Here is a 26,645-nt window from a genome sequence, read left to right as displayed (position 1 = left end):
CGTCAGTATCTCTCAGAACTCTGATGCTTTACACAGAGGCATTGCGTGTACGATCAGAAGACCTTTCGTAAAATTGCCCTTTAAATTACGAACGACTGTTTTTGTTTAAATGCGATGGCTACTGACACTGTCGTAAGGAAGCATTAGATCAACGGGTAGGGCGTTGTACGCCTTGTCCCCGGAACTCACTTATAACAGCTTCTGTCTGCACCTTGTTGCCCGTATGACACAGGTAACCTTGAAAGTGAACATTCTTCTCGTGCTGAATGAAATACACTCCTGGAAATGGAAAAAAGAACACATTGACACCGGTGTGTCAGACCCACCATACTTGCTCCGGACACTGCGAGAGGGCTGTACAAGCAATGATCACACGCACGGCACAGCGGACACACTAGGAACCGCGGTGTTGGCCGTCGAATGGCGCTAGCTGCGCAGTATTTGTGCACCGCCGCCGTCAGTGTCAGCCAGTTTGCCGTGGCATACGGAGCTCCATCGCAGTCTTTAACACTGGTAGCATGCCGCGACAGCGTGGACGTGAACCGTATGTGCAGTTGACGGACTTTGAGCGAGGGCGTATAGTGGGCATGCGGGAGGCCGGGTGGACGTACCTCCGAATTGCTCAACACGTGGGGCGTGAGGTCTCCACAGTACATCGATGTTGTCGCCAGTGGTCGGTGGAAGGTGCACGTGCCCGTCGACCTGGGACCGGACCGCAGCGACGCACGGATGCACGCCAAGACCGTAGGATTCTACGCAGTGCCGTAGGGGACCGCACCGCCACTTCCCAGCAAATTAGGGACACTGTTGCTCCTGGGGTATCGGCGAGGACCATTCGCAACCGTCTCCATGAAGCTGGGCTACGGTCCCGCACACCGTTAGGCCGTCTTCCGCTCACGCCCCAACATCGTGCAGCCCGCCTCCAGTGGTGTCGCGACAGGCGTGAATGGAGGGACGAATGGAGACGTGTCGTCTTCAGCGATGAGAGTCGCTTCTGCCTTGGTGCCAATGATGGTCGTATGCGTGTTTGGCGCCGTGCAGGTGAGCGTCACAATCAGGACTGCATACGACTGAGGCACACAGGGCCAACACCCGGCATCGTGGTGTGGGGAGCGATCTCCTACACTGGCCGTACACCACTGGTGATCGTCGAGGGGACACTGAATAGTGCACGGTACACCCAAACCGTCATCGAACCCATCGTTCTACCATTCCTAGACCGGCAAGGGAACTTGCTGTTCCAACAGGACAATGCACGTCCGCATGTAAGCCGTGCCACCCAACGTGCTCTAGAAGGTGTAAGTCAACTACCCTGGCCAGCAAGATCTCCGGATCTGTCCCCCATTGAGCATGTTTGGGACTGGATGAAGCGTGTCTCACGCGGTCTGCACGTCCAGCACGAACGCTGGTCCAACTGAGGCGCCAGGTGGAAATGGCATGGCAAGCCGTTCCACAGGACTACATCCAGCATCTCTACGATCGTCTCCATGGGAGAATAGCAGCCTGCATTGCTGCGAAAGGTGGATATACACTGTACTAGTGCCGACATTGTGCATGCTCTGTTGCCTGTGTCTATGTGCCTGTGGTTCTGTCAGTGTGATCATGTGTTGTATCTGACCCCAGGAATGTGTCAATAAAGTTTCCCCTTCCTGGGACAATGAATTCACGGTGTTCTTATTTCAATTTCCAGGAGTGTATTTTACTCAGTATTACTGTTCGAGTGATCAAGGGCAGATTTGCAGATGCAAGGGTGGCCTCTGTTTGGTCCTAAATAATGGGTGCTATTACGTTTCAAGACGTTTTTTAGCGATTTTTCGGTCAAATGATTAATCCTCGGTCCAATATAGGGTAGCATCCACCCCATCATCCTCAGAACCAACCGACATGCTGACTAAAAATGCCCTGTATCTGCTCAAGAGTGTTAACACGTTCAGACCTAACACAGGGCGGGGCAAATAAAAGCGACTCGGAGAACAGAGTTCCACGGTACACAAAAACATAGCGGGGGAAGGGAAATGCAACACTAGCCTGAGTATAGCAGATGTCGAAAGTGACCACTATTCATCTCTTAGCACTTTTGGGCCGTGGCCAGCAAGCTGCAGAAGGCGGATCGAAGCTAGATTGTTGGAGTTGATGGAGTCCCATCCGAAATATTCTGCGGCAGTCCTTGAAGACTATGAGGACTGCTGTGATACACAGACTTGAGGGCTCCCCACACAGGTGATCACGGTGGCCAGCTAGGGCCGCCATCAGACTGACCTCTGCTAACATCTCTGTCAGACGTGAATACTGTGCAAATGTGCTGCAAGGCTGGCTGTAAGGGGAGTTGATCCCTATTGTTGGAACTACTGTAGGTCTTTTCCTTTTCCGTTAGTGCTACCACAAATAGTTTCAAAATGTTGGCAATGTGACAAACCGGAGTCAGCGTCTGATGAAAGAAAATGGGACCAATATCGCGGCGTGGATACACTGCACACCAAACCCCAACATTCAAACTATGCAATGGTGTCTCGTGGAAATTATGCGGATTCTGCGCTGCCAAGAAAGATCCTGTGATTCTGTGAGCTGGCATAACCAGTCAGGTGAAACCAGCCTTCATCAGACATAAAGACTAGATCCATGTCCAAGAAATTCATTGTTATCTCAGTGAATAGCCATTCATAAAACTGGAGGCGCTGAGGAGCATCTGCTGCTTTCAGTGCACGAGCAACAGACATTCAGTAGGGACGCATTTGCAGGTCCAGGTGGAGTATTCGTTCGCATGATCGACGTGATAAGCTGATCCCTTGCGACAGACGTCGGACTGATTTGATAGGACTATGAAGCATTTTCTGGTGAACTGCAGCCATATTTTCTGGTGTGCGGGCACATTTCGGAATGTTTTTTTGACTTTTTCAACACAGATCCTGTGACACCATTTTCGAACTTTGCGCTGCATGGAACTCTTTGCTGGGACTTTGACACCATTAAACGTCAGAGCAAACAACTGGCCACACGGTTACTACGAATTTTTTGTTACTTAATTTTCCACAACGAATACCTGCTGCTCCATTGAGTACCCTCGGTCACTTTGCACTGCTTCACTCACACTGACACAGCCCGCACTATGGCATGAACCGTTGTGTGATGGTCACGTGGTGCGCTGGTCACTGGCTGTGATTATGTGTGTACATTCACCTCAAATCGTATCCACTCGCCTGGGCCACTTTTATTTACCTCACCCTGTGTGTGCACGTGTATGGTAATACAGATAAAAGTGCATGCATAAGACAAGAGAGGCCAAATAGAAAATCATCATCAAAAGATGACAAAGTGAACTTTTTAAACAAAAGTAAACTTTCTTCCGATCTTCTTCGTTCATATAGTCTAGTATAAATAGCACTATTTTAGCGTTACTCGACGTATCTATATCGTTTTTGTTGCAAAAACTCTGAAATTGTCCACACGCGTTAGACGAAAGGATGTGGGAAAGGAGGCAACGCCGAAACGTCCTATTAGGCGTTTGTATGCGTGAGCTAGAACGTTTCTGCATGTTACACTTATTTTTAAGTATTTGATCTTCGGCTCCGGTAGCTTCTTTCTGTACGTGGTTAAATATGCGCCAGTCTGTGATACGTGTGCACGACCACATGTGCTTACCGCTGAATGAGTGGCGTCTTACCATCATTCTCTTTGGAATAGCGGAGCCCAGGACAATTTTGATGGAACATTTTGAACTTCCGGCGCTTCACCAGTTTCGTATATTTTTGGTGCCATCGGCCTCTCTGTAGTCCCCAGATCGTGTTAGTGATCATTATGCAAGGTGGCAGTATATCCATAATCGTGTCTGAGGAATGCCTGAACCACATCCTACTGTGGTTCCGTGACCACCAGTGCGTCCTATTTCTGTATATTATTTCCAGCATGCGTATCAATCGCAAATAATGAGGTCAGAAGACATCTATTGAATATCACTAGACGCTTGCAGTACAGTAAATCTCTTGCCAGAGATAAGCGTCAGCAGACGAAGGAATCCGTAAGTTCATGATCAATATAAGGAAACAGACTGTATAATGTTTTAAATGCCTTGCCATACGGGATCTGATCGATAAATGTCGAAAAACTGTCTAAATTTGTACCGTTGCCACCTACAGACTTTCTGTTAAAACGGACTTCGAGAAACAAAGCAAAAATCACATTTTCATAATATTTATAATTATCGTTTCTTTCAACGACTTGTTTTCAAAAAACATCATATCATATCGCATTCCAGCAAGAACAGTGACACAGTTTAAAAATGCAATATTTGAGAAAAATAGACTTAAGGAATTGAATAAAACTTCGGGATTTAAATACTGTAAACTTCCTATAAATTTCAAGCAAGTAATTTTGCTGCTAAATTCCATTACAGTCTGTATTCCATTATAGTCAATATATCTAGTTCAATGTGAAGTGTTCTTAGGTAATTATTAATTCCTTGAGTTGTTTAACTTCTCTTCATTTTCTAAAATGTTTTTTTGTTGCGGCCGTTCATGTGATACTTTTATCACTTTTCCACCCCATATACACTACTGGCCATTAAAATTGCTGCACCACGATGATGACGTGCTACAGACGCGAAATTTAACCGACAGGAAGAAGATGCTGTGATATGCAAATGATTAGCTTTTCAGAGCATTCACACAAGGTTGGCGCCGGTGGCGACACCTACAACGTGCTGACATGAGAAAAGTATCCCACAGATTTCTCGTACACAAACAGCAGTTGACCGGCGTTGCCTGGTGAAACGTTGTTGTGATGCCTCGTGTAAGGAGGGGAAATACGTACCATCACGTTTCCGACTTTGATAAAGGTCGGATTGTAGCCTATCGCGATTGCGATTTATCGTATCGCGACATTGCTGCTCGCGTTGGTCGAGATCCTGTGACTGTTAGCAGAATATGGAATCGGTGGGTTCAGGAGGGTAATACGGAACGCCGTGCTGGCTCCCAACGGCCTCGTATCACTATCAGTCGAGATGACAGCCATCTTATCCGCATGGCTGTAACGGATCGTGCAGCCACGTCTCGGTTCCTGAGTCAACAGATGGGGACGTTTGCAAGAAAACAACCATCTGCACGAACAGTTCGACGACGTATGCACCAGCATTGACTATCAGCTTGGAGACCACGGCTGCCGTTACCCTTGACGCTGCATCACAGACAGGAGCGCCTGCGATGGAGTATTCAACACCGAACCCGGGTGCACGAATGATGAATCCAGATCCTGTACGGGCCTTTCTGCATACAGAAAATGTTCGACTGCTACCCTGACCAGCACATTCTCCAGATCTCTCACCAATTGAAAAGTCTGGTGAATGGTGGCCGAGCAACTGGCTCATCACAATAAGCCAGTCACTACTCTTGATGAACTGTGGTATCTTGTTTAACTGTACACGCCATCCAAGCTCTGTTTGACTCACTGCCCAGGCGTATCAAGGCCGTTATTACGGCCAGCGGTGGTTGTTCTGGGTACTGATTTCTCAGGATTTATGCACCCCAATTGCTTTAAAATGTAATCACATGTCAGTTCTAATATAATATGTTTGTCGAATGAATACCCCTTTATCATCTGCATTTCTTCTTGGTGTAGCAATTTTAATGGCCAGTAGTATATATATATAAATACGACATTCGAGCTTCCATCACTTAAAATTAACACTTAAGTTGAAATTTCAGTAGCTAAATACAAAACTCAGCATTATAATTTATTGAAATTAATACAATTTAACAAGGGACAACAATTAGGTACAATTTAAGGAACACAATTTACGAAAACATAGAGTCGTAAATGGGCTTATATAATGTAGGAATACTTTTCACCGAGAAAGAAATTTCCATTTTTTTTAGTGTATGTTCCTTCAGATATATATTGTAAGATACATACACTGTATTGACATAGATATAATCAACTATATTAAGAATTACATTCACCGTACCCTATACATGAAAAGTTTCACAACTCAGAATATATCGCTCTTTTTGAATGGCCATCCACACCTGTCAGTAGCAACGCTGAAACAACACTGTTCTCGCCGTGGTGAATCATGAAGTAGCGTACAACAAAACTGGCACATCTTTCCTGAAGTGAACAGATTGCGAGATTTGCAGTTTTTCGTGCAGGTTGGGGCACTTCACAAGTATTCTCAAGTAAAAAAACTGAGAATTGCCGGTTTTTTACTTGTGTCACTTTTCTTGCCTGTTTGCGATATGTAGCCTATATAATATCAAGTGTTTTGGAATATACAAAATAGTGCAGTTTATCCATGTTTATTTAATTTACTTCAGGTTTGTTAAATTTAATGAAAGCACCTTCGTGGCCGACGACGCGCACAGAGCTGAAATATTTCTGTGAGGCTATTTCTATTAGAGTGTCAAATCCGCTGTCCTATTGCACAGCCTCAGGGGAAACGATATGGAGAAATGTGTTTTGCAATTCAAGGAATCTTTTGACTCAGTTGATCCTACTCTGAAACATACCACTTCCAGCTCAACATATTTGATATGCACACGAAATTTCAGTATCTACTCCGTGTTGTCTCAGGCATTCCCTATGCATAACATTCGTCAGAGTGCAGATATAGACAACATATTTTTTAAAAAAAATTAATAATCTGTTATGTAATTTGTGATGATTAAAACAATACGTTAACTAAGCGGCCTACTGGTGATATTTATTTATTGCTTTACATCATCCAAGCAGTTTAGGGTCTTCAGAACCTGCCTTACATCGGACGAAGACAGAGATGAAAAGCTATTACTTAACATTGTATACCAAGGAACACAGTTTCATTGCATAATTGTGACACAGTTACGTCTACATCTCCGATATTATTATGAGGAAAATTTTGTTCACCAACACAAATAAATATACTGAATAATAATAGTAATAACATTAATAATAGCAGACGTTAAGAATAAGAATTACATTAATTATTTTAGCACTTTTGAAACCTTGTTTAACAGCATCAGAAACTGGAGATGTTATTGACAAAGAATATAAATGAACTGACAGTGATAGCAATAAATAAGTATGAAGAGCGGATTTTTCCAAAATGACTCTGAAGAGAAGAGTGTGGGATGGGACGTACTTGGCAGGGGTATCGGTGGAGGGTGAATGGAGTGAGCTGTAAACAAGTATGTTAATGACATACTTACATTGTGATAGAAGGTGAATAATGACACATGGGTTGGAGTTGCAAAGGAATGAAGTTTCTTGGAGATTTCGAGGTGAATCGTTCCAAAGTCTGGTTGGAAATGATTTTGAGGTGAAGGCTGTATGACGTAATGGTCCAGAGACGCTGCAATCCTATTCATTGGATTGTCAGAGTTGAAGACAAATAAGAGAAGAGACCAGTGATTGTGCGGACGGTAGAGAAAACAATTTGCGAGTAGTTATAATAATTATTTTATTTTAGTTTTTAGATTTTATGCAACACAGTCACAATAGCTTTTGGCAGTACCGTTACAGAGTTCTTGCAGCCAAGAATAATCTGCAGACTGTCAATAGAAAGAGAAGATAATAAATCAATATAACATCTATAAATTGTGCTAAGTAACTATTTACTTAATTACAGTTAAGTGTAAAAATATACATTAAGGAATACGTTTCAAGCAATTTCTATTGCGTTGTCAACAGCATTAGAAGTAACAGCAGGTATTGGTCAAGGGGTATTTGACGAAGTAGAATCTTCTCTATGCCTAGTCACACATGTCTATATTCGTGAAGGGAATATCTACTTTGGCTGACTTTATTGTTCTGTGATAAGGTTTTAAGCAAGTTTTACGAACTATAAAAATTTGAAAACAATTTTAAATTTGAGCATTTGTGAAAAGCAGGCGGAGAAATAGTGGGATGACAGGAGTCTTCCGTAGGCTCATGATTGTGCAGATATATTAAACAAGGAAATTATTGGGTGAGAATAATAAGTAAGTGTAATAAAGCAATCTAAAAAAATAGTAAAAATAATTATTTTTGTCATGTTTGCAAGCAGAAATGAACGCGAGGTATGTTTGATTTAATACACAATAATATGGATCGTAACATCCCACTGCTTATATCATTCATCATTTACAATGAGCCAGTTGCAACACGTTCAGTTCTTGAGGCAGAATTATGGATTTGGAAATAAAGTGAAGTGATATCTAAAGTGTTATACTAAGGTTATCTGTACTGCGGCAGGAATGAAGTATAATTAAAAATCGTTAATATGCTTTACTACAAAAGAATAGCGTCAAAAAGAGAACCTACAAAGTTTCAAAAATCAGCTTTAAGTGGTGATCGTAGCAATACACCACAAGTCACTACGTATCATTCCCATAACGATCTTGAGGCCAAGATCAGATTAATTACAGCAAAGAAGCATTTAACAATTACAGCAAAGAAGCATTTAACAATTGATTCTTCCGTCGCTCCATAGGCCGTGGTGAATGTAAAGGGAAGAAGCCCTAATAACTGTTACAATGGGAAGTAGACTCTGTTAGGCACTTAAGTGGTTTTCAGAGTATGTATGTAAATGTAAATCACATGGGTAACAGTTTAAAAACCATAGTAAGAAATCTATTAGACAATCGCGACTATTACCAAGCATATTAAACAAATAATCTGGGAAAAATGTGGGGGTATATTTGTGAACTGTGCGTAGCGATATCCGGCCGTCTTCGTAACCTATGGCTGACAATTACACCCATTACACATCTATTTAAGAATTCTCTGTGAGCAAGGAGCCACAGACATTATCAGACGAAGACAAAACTAGTCAGTTTAGCTACAAACAGCTTTATATATTCAAATGCAAACTTCTTTTGGACTTGCTAGTTTAAGGGAGACAATTCATCCCTTACGGTGTATTACCTCTGTTATGTATGAAAATATAGTCAGTTGAGATATTTTCGTGAAAACTATGATTCCAATGTTTATATTTTATTAAAAAGTTACTAGAAGTATTTCTTGCAGAGAGGTCAGCAAAATTCTGGCTCGCAGAGAGAATAATGTACTTTTTCCTGCTATCATAACAACCTCATTGTGTACCCTACAGTGGAAGTTGGTGTGAATCACTTTCTGCCCTTAACCATTTCTTGGTTTATTAATGAAAAATCCGCTCTAGTTACCGTTGAGAACTTTACTGAATCCGCTACCGATTTCGTCGTCTATAGTGGATAATTTTGAAATGGTTCTGATAAATGTCATATGTATGAAAGACATATTAACATTGTACATAACAGAAGTCGATAAAGAAGGTATGTGTATAACGGAAGTACAGGTATAGCATATAACTCACAGTATGGTGTGGAGAATCAACGTGAAAATGATAAAAGTGCAAGTCAGGTTGATTTAAAATTGTACGTATCCAATGATATGGTGAGAAACAATCGCGTGTCACGGCTATATAAAGTGTATAAGTTATTACATTAAAAGTATTGTTTGGATTTACGAAGATATATGTCCTGATATTTGTAAATTTCAAATTGTCTGTTTTACAAATAAGAAGCTAAAACAGATTTTTAGATTTAATGAAAGTGCCAAATAGCTACATTTGACGGGACAGCCAAGTGTAGAATTACGTCCTCTAGCGTGGAAAAGTTGAACCACAGGTAAGTACAGAAGTAGCTTGGACGCTACATGAACTCGTTACGAAACATATTTGCAAATGTCTAGTTACATCTACTAATTTTCTGAGTAACTTTAAAGGAAATCATCAACAACGAAATGGAAGATGTCCAAAATACTGATGCCATTAGGTATATGTTGCCCATTTAGTGTCTTTCCTTGGAAATTTTTGAGATAGGTGTACATTTCTAATTCTTCATATAAATCGTTCTTCTTCTATGAAGGATTATGAGATTGTTTCCGATATTGTGCACCGTGTGACCCTCCCTTGTCATGTGAGCTGCGTTGGATTAATTTCCAACCTTTTTTTCCCTTTTGATTTCTGCATATTCCTCGCATCGCATTTTAAAATTCCTTCTCATTTCTCCAATGTCATAGCCTGAACAGTAAAATATTTCGCTATAATTCTTGCGTTATGTTCATGCCGTGTAATGAAATATGTAAGAGTGAACTCTTTTAAGGGTTTATTAAATCTAAGAAGTTACATTCACTATTTTATATGCAACACATGCAATTTGAAATTTACAAATACGTCAAGGCACAAATCTTCTTGAACCCAAAGAATACTTCGAGTGTAATGATTTATACAGTCTTTGTATTCTTGACACGTGCGTGTTTCTCACGTTATCACTGGACACATAACTTTTTAAATAAACCTCACTAGTATTTTTATCATTGCAATGTTGCTTCGGTACAGCTTAATCTAACTTATGTCCTGTACCAGTACTTTTAGGCCGAACATTAATAAAACCGACAAACTCCAAGGACGGATTCCTGACTGGAAAAAAGCTCCCATCAAAATGTGTCCAGAAATGCATCATTTCCACGGTAGATGGTGCTGACGAATGAAAATTCCCCTGACCAAGCGCCGTATGTTCCTTTTATGCTGCAGGCTATGTGATTGATGGAGCGTACTATAAGCAGCGTAATGGTCCGGTATTCATGTCGAGAACAAGCCGAGATGGTGTGTGTGTGTACGGCCAAGCAGATGGAAAGGGTCGAGAGGCAATACGGCTATACCAAAACAAGTGCCCTCACAGACACCAAGCATATCACATAACGTTTCAAGTCCATTTTGGGTATTTGTGTGGTTATGGGTCCTATCAGACAGACGAATGTACAGGGAGGAGGCAGACTGTGCATTCAGCGGGTTTGGAGGACCGGTTTCTGCAGGATACTTAGATGAACTTTAGTACAAGCTCCAAACGAGGAGCCCGCCAACATGGCCTAAGCCAAAGTACCGTTATGTGTGTCCAGCATGACAACAGCTGCGACCTCTATCACTTGCAACGAGTGCAAGGATTATCAGCAGAGGATATTCCTCTATGGGAACGATTTTGTCAATGGTTTTTACACCATACCATTGCAATTATCAGATTCCTGTCATCAGCTCTCTTTATCGACGAAGCCATCTTTACCAGAACTGGCATCATCAGTCTGCATAATCATCTGCAAGATACAATCCTCGGAGAATGATTGAAGCATCTCATCAGCATCGGTTCAGTACAATTGTGTGGACAAGCATTCTTGATGATCACATACTTGGACTGGTTATTATCCTACAACGCCTCGATAGAGGAACGTCCCTGAACATCCTGCGGACTATTCTGGCTGAGCAGCTTGAGAATGTGTCTTTGGCAATGTGACGGATTATGTGGTTTCTGAATGACAGATCGCCACCACTATTCCGCATCAGAATTCGCTGACATCTCAACGACATATTCCCCGGACGTTACATAGGGTCGGCCGCAGTGACCGAGCGGTTCTAAGCGCTTAAGTCCGGATCCGCGCTGCTGCTACGGTCGTAGGTTCGAATCCTGCCACGGGCATGGATGTGTGTGATGTCCTTAGGTTAGTTGCCTAGGGGACTTATGTTAAGTCCCATAATGCTTCGAGCCATTTGAACCAATTTTGAACGTTGGATAGTCAGTTGAGGAACTGTGGCATGGCCTGTTAGATCACCAGACTTAAGCCCCTGGTTTTTTACCCACGCGGCAGGTGAAAATCGTTGTGTATGCTGAACCAGTTTCTGATGTGCAGATCGTTCAACAGCTTATTCACAACGCCTGTGACGCTATTTGGAGAGAGGTCGGAACAGGCGAAAGACTGTGGAAATCCATGTTGTGACGTGCAAACGCACGCATTGCGTCCCTTGGAGGCCACTTCGAACCACTGTTGTGACGTGGATGCGATGCAGCTCCTTACTGTGTTCTGCAAAGATTTGTTGTTGTCACACGTACACTGTCCATTTCCAGACGCATGTTTATAGGACCTTTTTTCCTCCGTTTCCAGTCAGGAATCCGTCCCTGCAGTTTATCGGCTTTATTAATGTTCAGCCCATATTTCTGTCATATCTACAGCAGTAGTCAAAAGCACTCGAAACGGATAAATACAAAGCCAAAAGCCAGAAGATGGCTCAATAAAGTTCTTAACAGTAATTTCTTAATTAAGGAAATCACAGTACAGCACATAACTACACTACTGTCCATTAAATTGCTACACCACGAAGATGACGTGCTACAGACGTGAAATTTAACCGACAGGAAGAACATGCTGTGATATGCAAATGATTAGCTTTTCAGAGCATTCACACAAAGTTGGCGCTGGTGGCGACACATACAACGTTCTGACATGAGGAAAGTTTCCAACAACAGTTGACCGGTGTTGCCTGGTGAAAAGTTGTTGTGATGCGTCGTGTAAGGAGGAGAAATGCGTACCATCACGTTTCCGACTTTGATAAAGGTTGGATTGTAGCCTGTCGCGATTGCGGTTTCTCGTACCGCGACATTGCTGTTCGCTTTGGTCGAGATTCAATGACTGTTAGCAGAATATGGAATCGGTGGGTTCAGGAGGGTAATACGGAACGCCGTGCTGGATTCCAACAGCCTCGTACCACTAGCAGTCGAGATGACAGGCATCTTATCCGCATGGCTGTAACGGATCGTGCAGCCACGTCTCGATACCTGAGTCAACAGATGGGGACGTTTGCAAGAAAACAACCATCTGCACGAACAGTTCGACGACATTTGCAGCAGCATGGACTATCAGCTCGGAGACCATGGCTGCGGTTACCCTTGACGCTGCATGACAGACAGGAGCGCCTGAGATGGTGTACTCAACGACGAACCTGGGTGCACGAAAGGCAAAACGTCATTTTTTCGGATGAATCCAGGTTTTGTTTACAGCATCATGGTGGTCGCATCCGTGTTTGGCGACATCGCGGTGAACGCACATTAGAAGCGTGTATTCGTCATCGCCATACTGGCGTATGACGTGGCGTGATGGTATGGGGTGCCATTGGTTACACGCTTCGGTCACCTCTTGTTCGCATTGACGGCACTTTGAACAGTGGACGTTACATTTAAAATGTGTTACGACCCGTAGCTCTACCCTTCATTCAATCCCTGCGAAACCCTACATTTCAGCCAGATAATGCACGACCGCATGTTGCAGGTCCTGTACGGGCCATTCTGGATACAGAAAATGTTCGACTGCTGCCCTGGCCAGCACATTCTCCAGATCTCTCACCAATTGAAAACGTCTGGACAATGGTGGCCGAGCAACTGGCTCGTCACAATACGCCAATCACTACTCTTGATGAACTGTGGTATCGTGTTGAAGCTGCATGGGCAGCTGTACCTGTACACACCATCCAAACTCTGTTTGACTCAATGACCAGGCATATCAAGGTCGTTATTATGGCCAGAGGTGGTTGTTCTGGGTACTGATTTCTCAGGATCTATGCACCCAAATTGCGTGAAAATGTAATCACATGTCAGTTAAGGTATAATATATTTGTCCAATGAATACCCGTTTATCATCTACATTTCTTCTTGGTGTAGCAATTTTAATGGCCAGTAGTGGTTTTTCCAGGTACAGAGCAGTGCAGAGCCAGAATGCCGTGCTGTGAAATCCACCCCCGCGTAATGACGCCAGAGGAGGAGGCGAGGGAGCTGGAGGAGTTCCCTGTGGACTGGCTGCCGCCAGGGGAACTGCAGCGGTGGAGTGAGGTGGCTGACTTCTACGACGGCGCCTCCATCCTCCTCACAGGCGCCACCGGATTCATTGGCACTCTGATACTCGAGAAGCTGCTGCGCTCCTGCCCCGGCGTCTCCACGGTCTACGTGCTCATCAGGGACAAGAAGGGCGTGCCGCTGCGGGAACGACTACATTCTCATCTGGAGAAACCGGTAAACCTACGAGAGATACTGGACCAGAAACTGCTCGTGTCAACACTAACAATAACAGAATAATTTGGCACTCGACAGTATCCAAATACAATGCAACTCGTGCATGTGTCTACAATCACTAATGATGTACATAATTAGTCGAAACTAAGCCTTGAAACTGGATACGTTTGTAACCACACAGTGATGGGACAGTACGTCCGGTGACGTTATTGAGTCGTCAAGAGGCAGGACTGACACCCCTGACGCATGGGTGGTTTGGTGGGAGGTGACCTGCTCTGTGCCCAAAGACCCTAATTTTTATCATTAACAATGAAGCTTTTGTTGTTCCACATTACACTGTGTCTTAATTCACGGCAGTGAGGAGTGGCAGCGACCACCAGGGCTATTGACTGTGCCACCACGCCATCTCGGACATTGCAGCAGTGCAGACAGGTACTCAATATCCAGAGACGTCATGGCACATTGCCGGCAGATCAGTCAGCACTGTCTGTCCTGTCTCTGGTGTTAGCAGTGCAGGGCAGTGGATTACTTAATTCCTCTCTTCGACATCATAGTCTGCACCCGGGTAAGCACCAACTGGCCCTGTACACAGTGTGCAATATGCGACTGGGTCACACTGTGGACCATGACACTATTATGGTAAATCTACAGGGAAAGAAAATCGATTGGTGGCTGTGGCACACCTCTACACAGTGACAATCCTTGACTGGCCCACCAGCTACAAAGGCCTGATGGTGAATGTCACCCACAGCGTCCACCAGTCTTGACTCGAACGGCAGCACTGCGGCTTGCAGTGTCAAAATCCTCCTAGCAGGACTGGCTGTTCCATCAGAATTCAAAGACACTCTCCACGAACAGAGGATAGAATAACACAGGTCGTGCCCGAGATTGTTTGGTTGCAAACTGAGATGAAGCAGAGCAACCCACTGGATACATATACAGGACCACTCCAACGTTCATTGCCACTGCAAGCGTGATGTTCACTTGGCCTGCTTTTCTTCACTGGAAGGTTTTATGGCCAATTTACCTGTGGCTGGAAGATGTCTGAACATTGCCTTTCAGCAGCTGTATTATGCAGTGTCAGTACTCTGAATAATCGTTGTTATGTCTGACGTATGGCTTACTTCTTCATTCTGCTGTACTAGCGATTTGGATACTCAGCTTTTATGGTATGTAGCAGTTACCATCGTCTTGTAGCCACATTACCTTATAAAAGCAGTAGTGCCTCCCCATTGGCATTCAATCTGACAGTTGCGTATAGACCTGGTTTACTCATCTCTTTGTTAGCAATGGAAGACTTCTTAAATTCTACTCCATTCCCAAGATTATTATTTTGTGGCGCGTCATTCTCTCCTTCTTTAACAAATCTGTCTTGGATCAGACTCGATGCTTTGGTAGAACAGTCTTAACAAATATTAAAAGCAAAGTTTACATTGTTCAGTTCAGTTATCTTTCTTTGCTCTAGCTCAGTCCGTGTCCAGAGTTCTCCTTCTTAATCTGTTCTTGACAACCTCACTCCTCAGAGTTTAACTCACTAAACATCTTATCTTATTATTATTTTCGTTTTCTAAGTCATTACTTTTCCACTAGTGTAACCTTTCCCCATAATATAGCCGACACATATTCAAGTTTACTGTCTTGTTTCCTCCTCACATAATAAGTAACATATTACTCTTATGCTCCAATAATTATTCCTTATTCATTATTAGTAGTCCAGCTAACAGGTATCAGCTGATGTGGTGAACCTCTGTGACACACAGGTTTTCCTCCAATGAAGATGGAGATTACACAAATCTGTATTAGAACCACTATAGTTCTGGAAATTGTGACACTAATAGTCACGACGTCATGAAGCTGTCTACTATTGTCGTACATGCTTGAGTCTCTGCTCTGCTGACATTTGACCCTCCTGTGATGTTGCTAATTCATCTAATGAACGAACTTTGGGTTCAATGTATCATTTAGGAAGGCTAAATTCTGAGCTGACATTACATTCAGCGGCTTCTCTGGTCAATATAAAATTGACTGTGTCAAATTAATAATAGTTGTACCGGTGACTGTAGTCAGAAGACAATATTTCATGACCACTATGACACAGATCATAGCACTATTTTAGTACCCTGCTGTTCAGCAATTCCATCCTAGGCATGCCCTTGGGATTTCCCTGTTCGTTGCAGTTTATGATTTTTGGGGAAACTGAATAGATCTAACACATGCTCACTCTCTGGAAATAAGGTTGTGGCGACGGTACTTCCCTTTTACACTCTACTTCGCTCACCTTTTCTTCAGTCTGAACAACTCTAGTTGCACAGATCATAACACTTTCTCTCTGACACTACCACAGTTCCTCAGTGCATACGATTATCCTGCCATGAAGAGGTGTATGACAACAACTGAACACTACTGGTGATACATCACCTAGAAGAAAGGTATTTGTGTCCTCCCCCTTTTAAAAAAAGTGCAGTACTGAAAACAACTAACATTACTCCGGCCTCCAAACCCATAAAATTATCGAAAAAATACCCCTATTTTTTTCTGAATCAATCTTCTGACTGGTTTGATGCTGCCCGCCACGAATTCCTCTCCTGTGCCAATCCCTTCATCTCGGGTCAGCACTTGCAATCTACGCCAACACACACAAAAAGAAAATAGATTAGCATGCTACTTGATGATGTTGTGTAAGTGCGTAAGGTAATTTGTGTGACCTCTCTTGCTTTTTCTGCTTTTCCAATTTATTATCCCCGACTGATGACGATATAGGCAATTGCGGCGAAGTAGGTACAGGTCATTCAAATAGTTCATTTGTCCCACAGGAACCACAGCAGTTTTTATCCGTAATTGCAGCTTAATGTAGACAGATGGTGTCATTTCTGTGATCTGATGTGGTCCTTGGTATCAGGTCAATAATTTTCTAATCCTCACATGTGTAGGGATTCGTTACCAAAACACACTGGCCTGCTTGGTACTGTGGCGGCCAACCCACACATTGTCCTGGGGTCGTTTTAACGTTTGGGGGCTTTTATATTCGCTCTTGTCACTCTCTGTCAAACATCACGTAACATTTATGAAAATTGCTTCACTGAAAGCCTGCTTCGTCGATCCACAGGATTCTCTCATGAAAGGGAGCAGGAATTTTTCTGCCATACACCACCTTATATGGTAAGAGACCAGTCCCACTTGAATTTTAGAGCTTTACAGAAACATGACAACTAGAAGATAGACATCCCAGTCGTCATGATTGGTTCTCACAAAAGGACTCAGCATCCTTGAAATCAAGCGATCCATGCACTCTGTTCTTCCATTAGATTGAGGGTCGCAGGGACTAGTTTGAAGCTTGTGAATGTGCAACTATCTGCAAAGCTGCTTCATTGTGTGAAAATGAAAACTATAGTCAATATGTAACGCTTACCTGTGGGTGTACAATTAAATGGGCCCAGAATATCTATCTTCGGCATTGCAAGTGGTTTCGACGCTTCAGGTAATTCCTGACATATTTTTCCATGTACTGTTCTCTTATCCTCCACCAAAAGTTTCCAACCACCTGCCAGTCAGTTGTTTCCCACCTACAGCGACCCACTAAGACTTTGTCATACACTTGCTTCACCCCTCCCGCCGGAGGTTCGAGTCCTCCCTCGGGTATGGGTGTGTAGGTGTGTGTGTGTGTGTGTGTGTGTGTCGTTCTAAGCATAAGTTAGTTTAAGTAGTGTGTCAGCCTAGGGACCGATGACCTCAGCAGTTCGGTCCATTAGGAATTCACACACATTTTAACATTTTGAGCACTTGCTTCAGCACTTCATCCCTCTAAGTTACACACACTTCATGCATGGTCTGCCTTTCATCATTCTGTACAAGTCCTCACGTCTCATAAACTGCATCAGTGACCTAAATAGTCGACTGTCACTGTTAGGTGCTGAAACCTTTTGCCACGTGGCATTGTTCCCGTCCAACATTTGCAAAGCGTCAACCTTTCTATTTAAACTATTTGTGTTCTTATGCTTTTTTCCAGATTTATGTATCAAGATTTATGTATCAACTCATAATCAAAATCAAAAAGGCTTCAAAACACACCATGTCAACCTACTCAGTGGTTCCTTTAGTCCCTGTAACCACTTCAGTACTGTGGTCCGATACAATATTAAACTTTTCACCATACAAGTAACAACATAAGCATGTCACACCGTAAATGACAGCCAACATGTCTTTCCCTGTCGTAGAATAGCTCTTTTCTGATCTATTCAGTTATCTTGATGTGTTCCTTACTATACAAATCTTCACAAAGAAAACATCCAACCTCTAGATTCCTTACAACGCGCAATAAAATAAATTCCCTACTAAATTCTGGATATAACAATACTGGAGTCGCTGTTAATCCTGGTTTTAAATTCTGAAATGCAGTTTCACAGTCAGTTTATCACTGAAATGTCACTTCTTTTTTCAGCAGCCTCTTCAATAGTCCAGGAATTTCAGCAAGCCCTCTCACAAATTTCTTACAACAGCTACAGAGTCCAAGAAACGTCTGAAGCTGTTTTGTCGTCTGTTGTGGCACACTATCGTGGATTGTTTAGCTCGAATGTGGATCTGTTTTGACACCCTCCTGCTGACCTAAGCAGTCCACTTGCGTTGCTGCTAAGTCACATTTATCGATAGCATAGGAATTTCAGCAAGCCCTCTCACAAATTTCTTGCAACAGCTACAGAGTCCAAGAAACGTCTGAAGCTGTTTTGTCGTCTGTTGTGGCACACTATCGTGGATTCTATAGCTCGAATGTGGATCTGTTTTGACACCCTCCTGCTGACCTAAACAGTCCACTTGCGTTGCTACTAAGTCACATTTATCGATAGCATAGGAATTTCAGCAAGCCCTCTCACAAATTTCTTGCAACAGCTACAGAGTCCAAGAAACGTCTGAAGCTGTTTTGTCGTCTGTTGTGGCACACTATCGTGGATTCTATAGCTCGAATGTGGATCTGTTTTGACACCCTCCTGCTGACCTAAGCAGTCCACTTGCGTTGCTGCTAAGTCACATTTATCGATAGCATAGGAATTTCAGCAAGCCCTCTCACAAATTTCTTGCAACAGCTACAGAGTCCAAGAAACGTCTGAAGCTGTTTTGTCGTCTGTTGTGGCACACTATCGTGGATTGTTTAGCTCGAATGTGGATCTGTTTTGACACCCTCCTGCTGACCTAAACAGTCCACTTGCGTTGCTGCTAAGTCACATTTATCGATAGCATAGGAATTTCAGCAAGCCCTCTCACAAATTTCTTGCAACAGCTACAGAGTCCAAGAAACGTCTGAAGCTGTTTTGTCGTCTGTTGTGGCACACAATCGTGGATTCTATAGCTCGAATGTGGATCTGATTTGACACCCTCCTGCTGACCTAAGCAGTCCACTTGCGTTGCTGCTAAGTCACATTTATCGATAGCATAGGAATTTCAGCAAGCCCTCTCACAAATTTCTTGCAACAGCTACAGAGTCCAAGAAACGTCTGAAGCTGTTTTGTCGTCTGTTGTGGCACACTATCGTGGATTCTATAGCTCGAATGTGGATCTGTTTTGACACCCTCCTGCTGACCTAAGCAGTCCACTTGCGTTGCTGCTAAGTCACATTTATCGATAGCATAGGAATTTCAGCAAGCCCTCTCACAAATTTCTTGCAACAGCTACAGAGTCCAAGAAACGTCTGAAGCTGTTTTGTCGTCTGTTGTGGCACACTATCGTGGATTGTTTAGCTCGAATGTGGATCTGTTTTGACACCCTCCTGCTGACCTAAACAGTCCACTTGCGTTGCTGCTAAGTCACATTTATCGATAGCATAGGAATTTCAGCAAGCCCTCTCACAAATTTCTTGCAACAGCTACAGAGTCCAAGAAACGTCTGAAGCTGTTTTGTCGTCTGTTGTGGCACACAATCGTGGATTCTATAGCTCGAATGTGGATCTGATTTGACACCCTCCTGCTGACCTAAGCAGTCCACTTGCGTTGCTGCTAAGTCACATTTATCGATAGCATAGGAATTTCAGCAAGCCCTCTCACAAATTTCTTGCAACAGCTACAGAGTCCAAGAAACGTCTGAAGCTGTTTTGTCGTCTGTTGTGGCACACTATCGTGGATTCTATAGCTCGAATGTGGATCTGTTTTGACACCCTCCTGCTGACCTAAACAGTCCACTTGCGTTGCTGCTAAGTCACATTTATCGATAGCATAGGAATTTCAGCAAGCCCTCTCACAAATTTCTTGCAACAGCTACAGAGTCCAAGAAACGTCTGAAGCTGTTTTGTCGTCTGTTGTGGCACACTATCGTGGATTGTTTAGCTCGAATGTGGATCTGTTTTGACACCCTCCTGCTGACCTAAACAGTCCACTTGCGTTGCTGCTAAGTCACATTTATCGATAGCATAGGAATTTCAGCAAGCCCTCTCACAAATTTCTTGCAACAGCTACAGAGTCCAAGAAACGTCTGAAGCTGTTTTGTCGTCTGTTGTGGCACACTATCGTGGATTCTATAGCTCGAATGTGGATCTGTTTTGACACCCTCCTGCTGACCTAAACAGTCCACTTGCGTTGCTGCTAAGTCACATTTATCGATAGCATAGGAATTTCAGCAAGCCCTCTCACAAATTTCTTGCAACAGCTACAGAGTCCAAGAAACGTCTGAAGCTGTTTTGTCGTCTGTTGTGGCACACTATCGTGGATTCTATAGCTCGAATGTGGATCTGTTTTGACACCCTCCTGCTGACCTAAGCAGTCCACTTGCGTTGCTGCTAAGTCACATTTATCGATAGCATAGGAATTTCAGCAAGCCCTCTCACAAATTTCTTGCAACAGCTACAGAGTCCAAGAAACGTCTGAAGCTGTTTTGTCGTCTGTTGTGGCACACTATCGTGGATTCTATAGCTCGAATGTGGATCTGTTTTGACACCCTCTTGCTGACCTAAACAGTCCACTTGCGTTGCTGCTAAGTCACATTTATCGATAGCATTAATTATAGTATGTATAATCTCTTGAAAACTTCCTCCAGTTTCTACACATGCTCTCCCTCCATCTAGTAGGCTCTGGAAGGTAGCCATCGCTTTCTTAAGACCAAATGGCATTCGAAAGTATTAATAATGGCCCTAGGGTACTGTAAAAGCGATCTTTGGATGGTCCTTCTGAACCACTCCCAGCTGATGATAGCCACTTCTTAGATCCATCATCGAGAAATAGTTACACTGACCCAAATTTCCTAGAGTCCCCGTTATATTTGGTATTGTATGTGCATATGTAATAGACATTGCATTCAGGTAGTGGTAATCACAACAAAACCCATATTTTCTCGTGCCACCTGATGACTTTTTGCGACAGTATCACGCTTACACCCCATGGCATGGACCGTCACAAGGATACTATCAGCCAACTGCTGGTCAATAAACTTTCCCATTAATGGTGGCAAATGCCTAAGAATTCTGTATGGTTTTCTGTACACTGGGGCATTACTATCTTTTGGTATTTCTTCCTTACTAAATAGATCTGCAAATCTTAACAACAATGCTCCCATAGCGGGCATATTTTCTCACTAAATGTTTCAATTTCTTGTGCAGTGCAGATCGGCTGACAACTTGATCATGCCTGGGTCATCTTCCGACCTTTTGAGATCATCCTCAGCCATGATATACAAATTGGCAATCACTAACCCCTTTGGCAGGCTCTCCTCGTCCGTGCCTATATTATCTATACTCCTGGGAACCATGTTAGCCTCATCTACTTGATTCATGCATACTACATTCGTATGTGCACGGTAATGTGATGAATTCATTATTGCACTCTAGGGGCTCAACAATACGCAACATTTCACTCAGGTGAACAGATATTTAGTTTATGTATATGCAGTTTATTCGGTATCACCTTCATCACTGGTTAAACCTGCAGCAACTAGCTATGCTCATTCACAGCTAAAACAAGGTTTCTCTGAGTTCGATAGTGTAGTGCAAATGGTCAATTTTTGCACGATGTTTATTTATAAATTCAAGTCCCAGGATCACACAGTATCTGTCACTGACAACTGACAACTTCTCCACAGACCTGAAAATTCTTCGCTCCAGTACTGAAATTGAGCGCTGTCGATTCCTTATGATGGCACATTATTCTGACCCACTTCATCATGCGGTCCTCAGCCTTCTCCTAGCTAGATGGTCCAAATTAGCTACCGATGCATGAGCCACCGTATCTGCAAAAAAACTATGGTTCATTCCATTAAATATGCTGACCAGGCAACAGTCCGTCACTGCAGTGGCTTTTACAGTATTCTGTTTTACTTGGAACGTCATCCAGAGGTTGTGGAATTCCCGTTCGCATCTAACGAACGGTTGACCTGACCTTATCCGTTCTGATTATTACTGGCACACTCAAGCGCCTAGTGGCCCGCTACTGCACATGAGCAACACTGGACTCGCTGCACAGCTTCTTCATGTGGAATGAGCGTCCAGATTTTCAACTACGACGAAAGAAATATCCCACCCTTCCCATCCTCCGTGTCACAGTATCTATTTCCTCAAGTAGTGTAACTACCTTAATAACAGAACGTTGGTATTCGACTTAACCACTAGCAATTTTTTTCCATACACATCCAACGCCCTGTTTTCAGCTGCTTGCAAAAGGGTTTAACTCACGTCCACATTCTGCATTAATTCATAAGTATTTTATCCTAAAATGCCTCCATTGATTCGTTACGTTTCTGTGACAGTCTCGTAAGCTGGTCCTTGAAATACTTTTCTCTTTTTTTTCGATACTGTAAATTCCCTTCTCAAACTGTTCAAACGTCTGTGTTTTCCTGAGTCCTTCATGACACAAGGCTCATGAGTTGGCTTCGCCAACCAAACGTAGCCTGCCCATAACTAAACAAGTTTTATCCAACCAATTCCCTTCTTGTGCGGCAGCCTTTAAATCACTAACGGAATCAACTGAAGCGTTGGGTACGGGAAATAGAGCTTTAGGCTCTACTGGCTCAACTTGCGTATGCAAATCTGCGGTTGACTGTTTGCCCACTTGCTGTCCAGTGCGTCGTTATCCAGTGCGTCGTTACATTTCTGCAACTCAGTCAGTTGCTTCCGCAGTGCTCTCAGTCGCTTTCTGTGCAGTCACTGCTCGTGTTTCTGGTATTTGTGTAACCTCCAACCAAACACACAATAGCAAAATTACACGACAATACATACAATTCTGGTGCGAAATACATTACTCCTTGCTCCAAATCACAGCTCAACGAGATTCAAAACACTGCTGTGCCTCATGGCCACACAATAGCTGACACTGCACGTAAACATGGCAGCTCTTGTCCAGTCCAATTACAATACAGGCAACCTACCGAACACAATTGAACCTCTCTACAATTACCATGAAACTGAGATAAACTATTAGCTCCTATGGCTTAACAAGCCAAACTTTCAAGTTCATGTGACAGTCACAACGCTTTCACCATGGCCGTAAACAAACGAAAAACAGGCCACAATAAAAATGAAAGAGACACTCACGACATCGTACTGCAGCTGTTACTGGAGCCATAGGTTGTTGGACCACTGATGTCAGATTCAATGATCCCAGACAGCAGCATGTCTGACGCCAGATGCAGGCACTGCTGATGCCAGATGTAGCCATCTGATGACTGGATGATACGATAGGTTGAAACATCCCCTTAGAAAAATTATAAATTACTATGCTGGTAAACACCTACGTTATTTGATACAGAGACAGCTGAGTAAAACTGAACGTACTCAGACATTTCTCTCTTTACTTATTCTGATCATCAATAAACTGACATACAATATTTTTAGCGCAACGTAATCTGACTTTCAATAATCCTTATAAAAGAATGGTGCTGACTAACAACAACCTATACCTTTCATGAATCACTCACCTCACAAAAATCTTCCTTACTCGAACTACTGCAATAAAGCGAGCGCCAATACTGCCAGCTAAATAAAATAAATGATTCTAACTACGGAGGGCACTAACTACATAGTTAGCAAATGAAAAGTCATCATATATATATATATATATATATATATATATATATGATGACTTTTCACTGCCAGCTAAATAAATGATTCTAACTACGGAGGGCACTAACTACATAGTTAGCAAATGAAAAGTCATCATATATCACAAAATATATATATATATATATATATATATATATATATATATATATATATATATATTGTGATAATGAAACTTCATTAACAAATAAGCGTTTACTGTTCCAAAATACACTGTGTCTTCACTCATAGCAGCCAGAAGTGGTGTGGACAACAGGGAGTTATCCTCGCCAGAACGAGACGACAGTCATGCGAGCCACACCATCTTGCCAACTGCAGCAGTGGAGGTGCACACTCAGTGCGAAGCACCATAAGCATATATATGATGACTTTTCACTGCCAGCTAAATAAATGATTCTAACTACGGAGGGCACTAACTACATAGTTAGCAAATGAAAAGTCATCAGATATATATATATATATATATATATATATATATATAGTGCTAATGAAACTTCATTAACAAATAAGCGTTTACTGTTCTAAAATACACTGTGTCTTCACTCATAGCAGCCAGAAGTGGTGTGGACAACAGGCAGTTATCCTCGCCGGAACGAGACGACAGTCATGCGAGCCACACCATCTTGCCAACTGCAGCAGTGGAGGTGCACACTCAGTGCGAAGCACATTGGCCACAACTCAGCCTGTATTGCTAGCACTATGCCTGATGTTATCAGTGGCCAGCAGTGGGTTACCAGGGCAGTATCATTGACTTTGTAGACTGCATCCTAGTTAGCACCCACTGGCCGTAAGTGGAGTGTGCGATGGAGTGCTTCACACTATGGCCCCCAACAGCATCGGAGTATGGCTACAACAATGGAATGCAGGTGGTGACAGAAGAACACCTCACTATGATGATTATTGCTGACTTCTCTCGTATCCAGTTGTTATGCACCCAGAGGGCCTGATAGTGAATGTCATCCACAGCATCCCATCGGCTGTGACTACATCACTGTGAATTTCCCTCTGCAAGAACTCGCTGTTCCATTCACGTACAGGGAGGTCATAATCCCAGACTTGTCGGTCGTGAACTGAATACAAGTAAATCGAGACAATAGACGAGTGTAATATTTGTACAGGAACTGTCTCACATGTATTACTATTGTGAGACGACTGTGACCTCACATTGTCTGCTTCTCTTGGCTGGTAAGCTTTCTGGTCCCTCCAGTTTGTTTTGATAGTTGCGACCAATAGAACATATAGGTCTGAAGAGTGGTACAATTTTTGCCACAGAGGGTAATGTGTTTGCTCCTGTCTTTGCATGAACAACTTAGATGCTTGAATGTGGCCCCTGTTTTCAAAAAACCATATGAGTTATAAATACAACACAAACTCTTAGCAGTCGCCTGGTACTGTTGCACAGCAGAATAGTAAGTAACTTGAGAAATAAAATTTCGTTGGAACTAACTGGGATGATGCCAAGTAGAGCACGTCCATTGAGTACGCAATGATGGTGTAACCTATGTCAACAGAAGAACTGAAGTACATACAGGTCGTGTGTTCATTGCATCAGAGTGTGCAACAGAGGCCGTCATGAACACCTGACACAGCAGATAGATGACAGTGCGTGACGGACTCAGTGCTGTAATGGGGCTATGTGTAATAGCTTCACCTAGGAATAACACAAGAACGCCTTTTGGACTGCAAATTTTGTATAAAGGAACGCTCTGAAGCCCATACATTAAACATTAGGTTAGTCAAGAGCGTTGGTAGGATCAGAAAATGGGAGCACATTCTGTCGCCAGGTACTGGCTGCTCTAAAAACCTCGCGCTCTTTCCACTCACTCTAGCCACTCCATCGGAATCAATGATACCGATGGAAGGACAGCTCTACCTTTTGGAGGATGATCTGTTGAGTACAACGAAGTGACACCAACTGCCACCAGCGTGCGGTTAACTGCTACAAGCCCGCAACTGCTGCATTCCTGCCAGTCACGCCCACGACTACCCGAAGCCAGGCCGGTCTTCGATGAATGAAGGACCGATCTGTCCATCTGTGAACTGTTCGACCTTGGAGCAGGGTGTATATGCCTCCACTACTGGACAGTACACGTATTGCCCTACCAGCTACATGCTCAGACCGCCTCTTGAGCTGCTCCTTGTGTCACAGTTGGAAACAGCAATAGGGACACGCATACATCTGGGGCCGAGCCGGAGCACAGCTTCACTCAGTGAGAACACTGTGACTGTCTACAGCCATGCTGGGCTGCAGCGACACGCCAACCACACTATCCACCTATGATAGGGTCGTAGCGCTAACCTAAGAAAATGCAAGAATCCTGCACCAGCACATTCCTTGCCAGGCGCTGGCGTGCTACTCTATGTCTCTGTGCAATGCAGGCTCGGCGACGCCACCATCAGACAGCACTTTGAGGCAGACAGAGTGATTGTAAGACTCTCGGAAGTAAATGAATGTTAACTCAATGACGTCTCATTAGCTCCCAGCGCTCCACAGGACTCCACCATCACATCTCGAGTTTCCTGCACTCATGTAGCAGGCGGCATCTGACAATAAGCTGTGATTTCTGATGTTCTACGAATTGGGCGCTAGGAGTGCTGACGGCTGTCGCTATCAAGGAGCCACACCAGCACGTCAGGAGCCATCAACATGTGTCATTATGCAGCACGATGACTAACCAATCTTTGTTCTTCTTTCGAATAACCCATTCGGATTGTACGATGAATAAACTACTTTTCATTGTATTACATTTCCGTAGTTTCCAAATTTCCTTCATCCTTTTAGAGAGTTTTTCTCTTTCTTC

General features: G+C 43.3%; 1 protein-coding gene across 1 annotated transcript in view; it reads left to right on the top strand.

Moving 5' to 3' along the window:
- The first annotated feature begins 13,553 nt into the window (after positions 1-13,553).
- LOC126419610 (putative fatty acyl-CoA reductase CG5065) overlaps positions 13,554-26,645 on the top strand; it is a 136,322-nt gene continuing 123,230 nt past the window's right edge. Inside the window, exon 1 of the mRNA XM_050086799.1 lies at positions 13,554-13,817. Within this exon, the coding sequence (XP_049942756.1) occupies positions 13,554-13,817 (264 nt within the window). The remainder of the gene's footprint in view (positions 13,818-26,645) is intronic.

The sequence above is a fragment of the Schistocerca serialis genome, chromosome 9 (assembly GCF_023864345.2).
Source record: "Schistocerca serialis cubense isolate TAMUIC-IGC-003099 chromosome 9, iqSchSeri2.2, whole genome shotgun sequence".
NCBI classification, from domain to species: domain Eukaryota; kingdom Metazoa; phylum Arthropoda; class Insecta; order Orthoptera; family Acrididae; genus Schistocerca; species Schistocerca serialis.
This window is presented reverse-complemented; position numbering and strand designations above follow the sequence as displayed.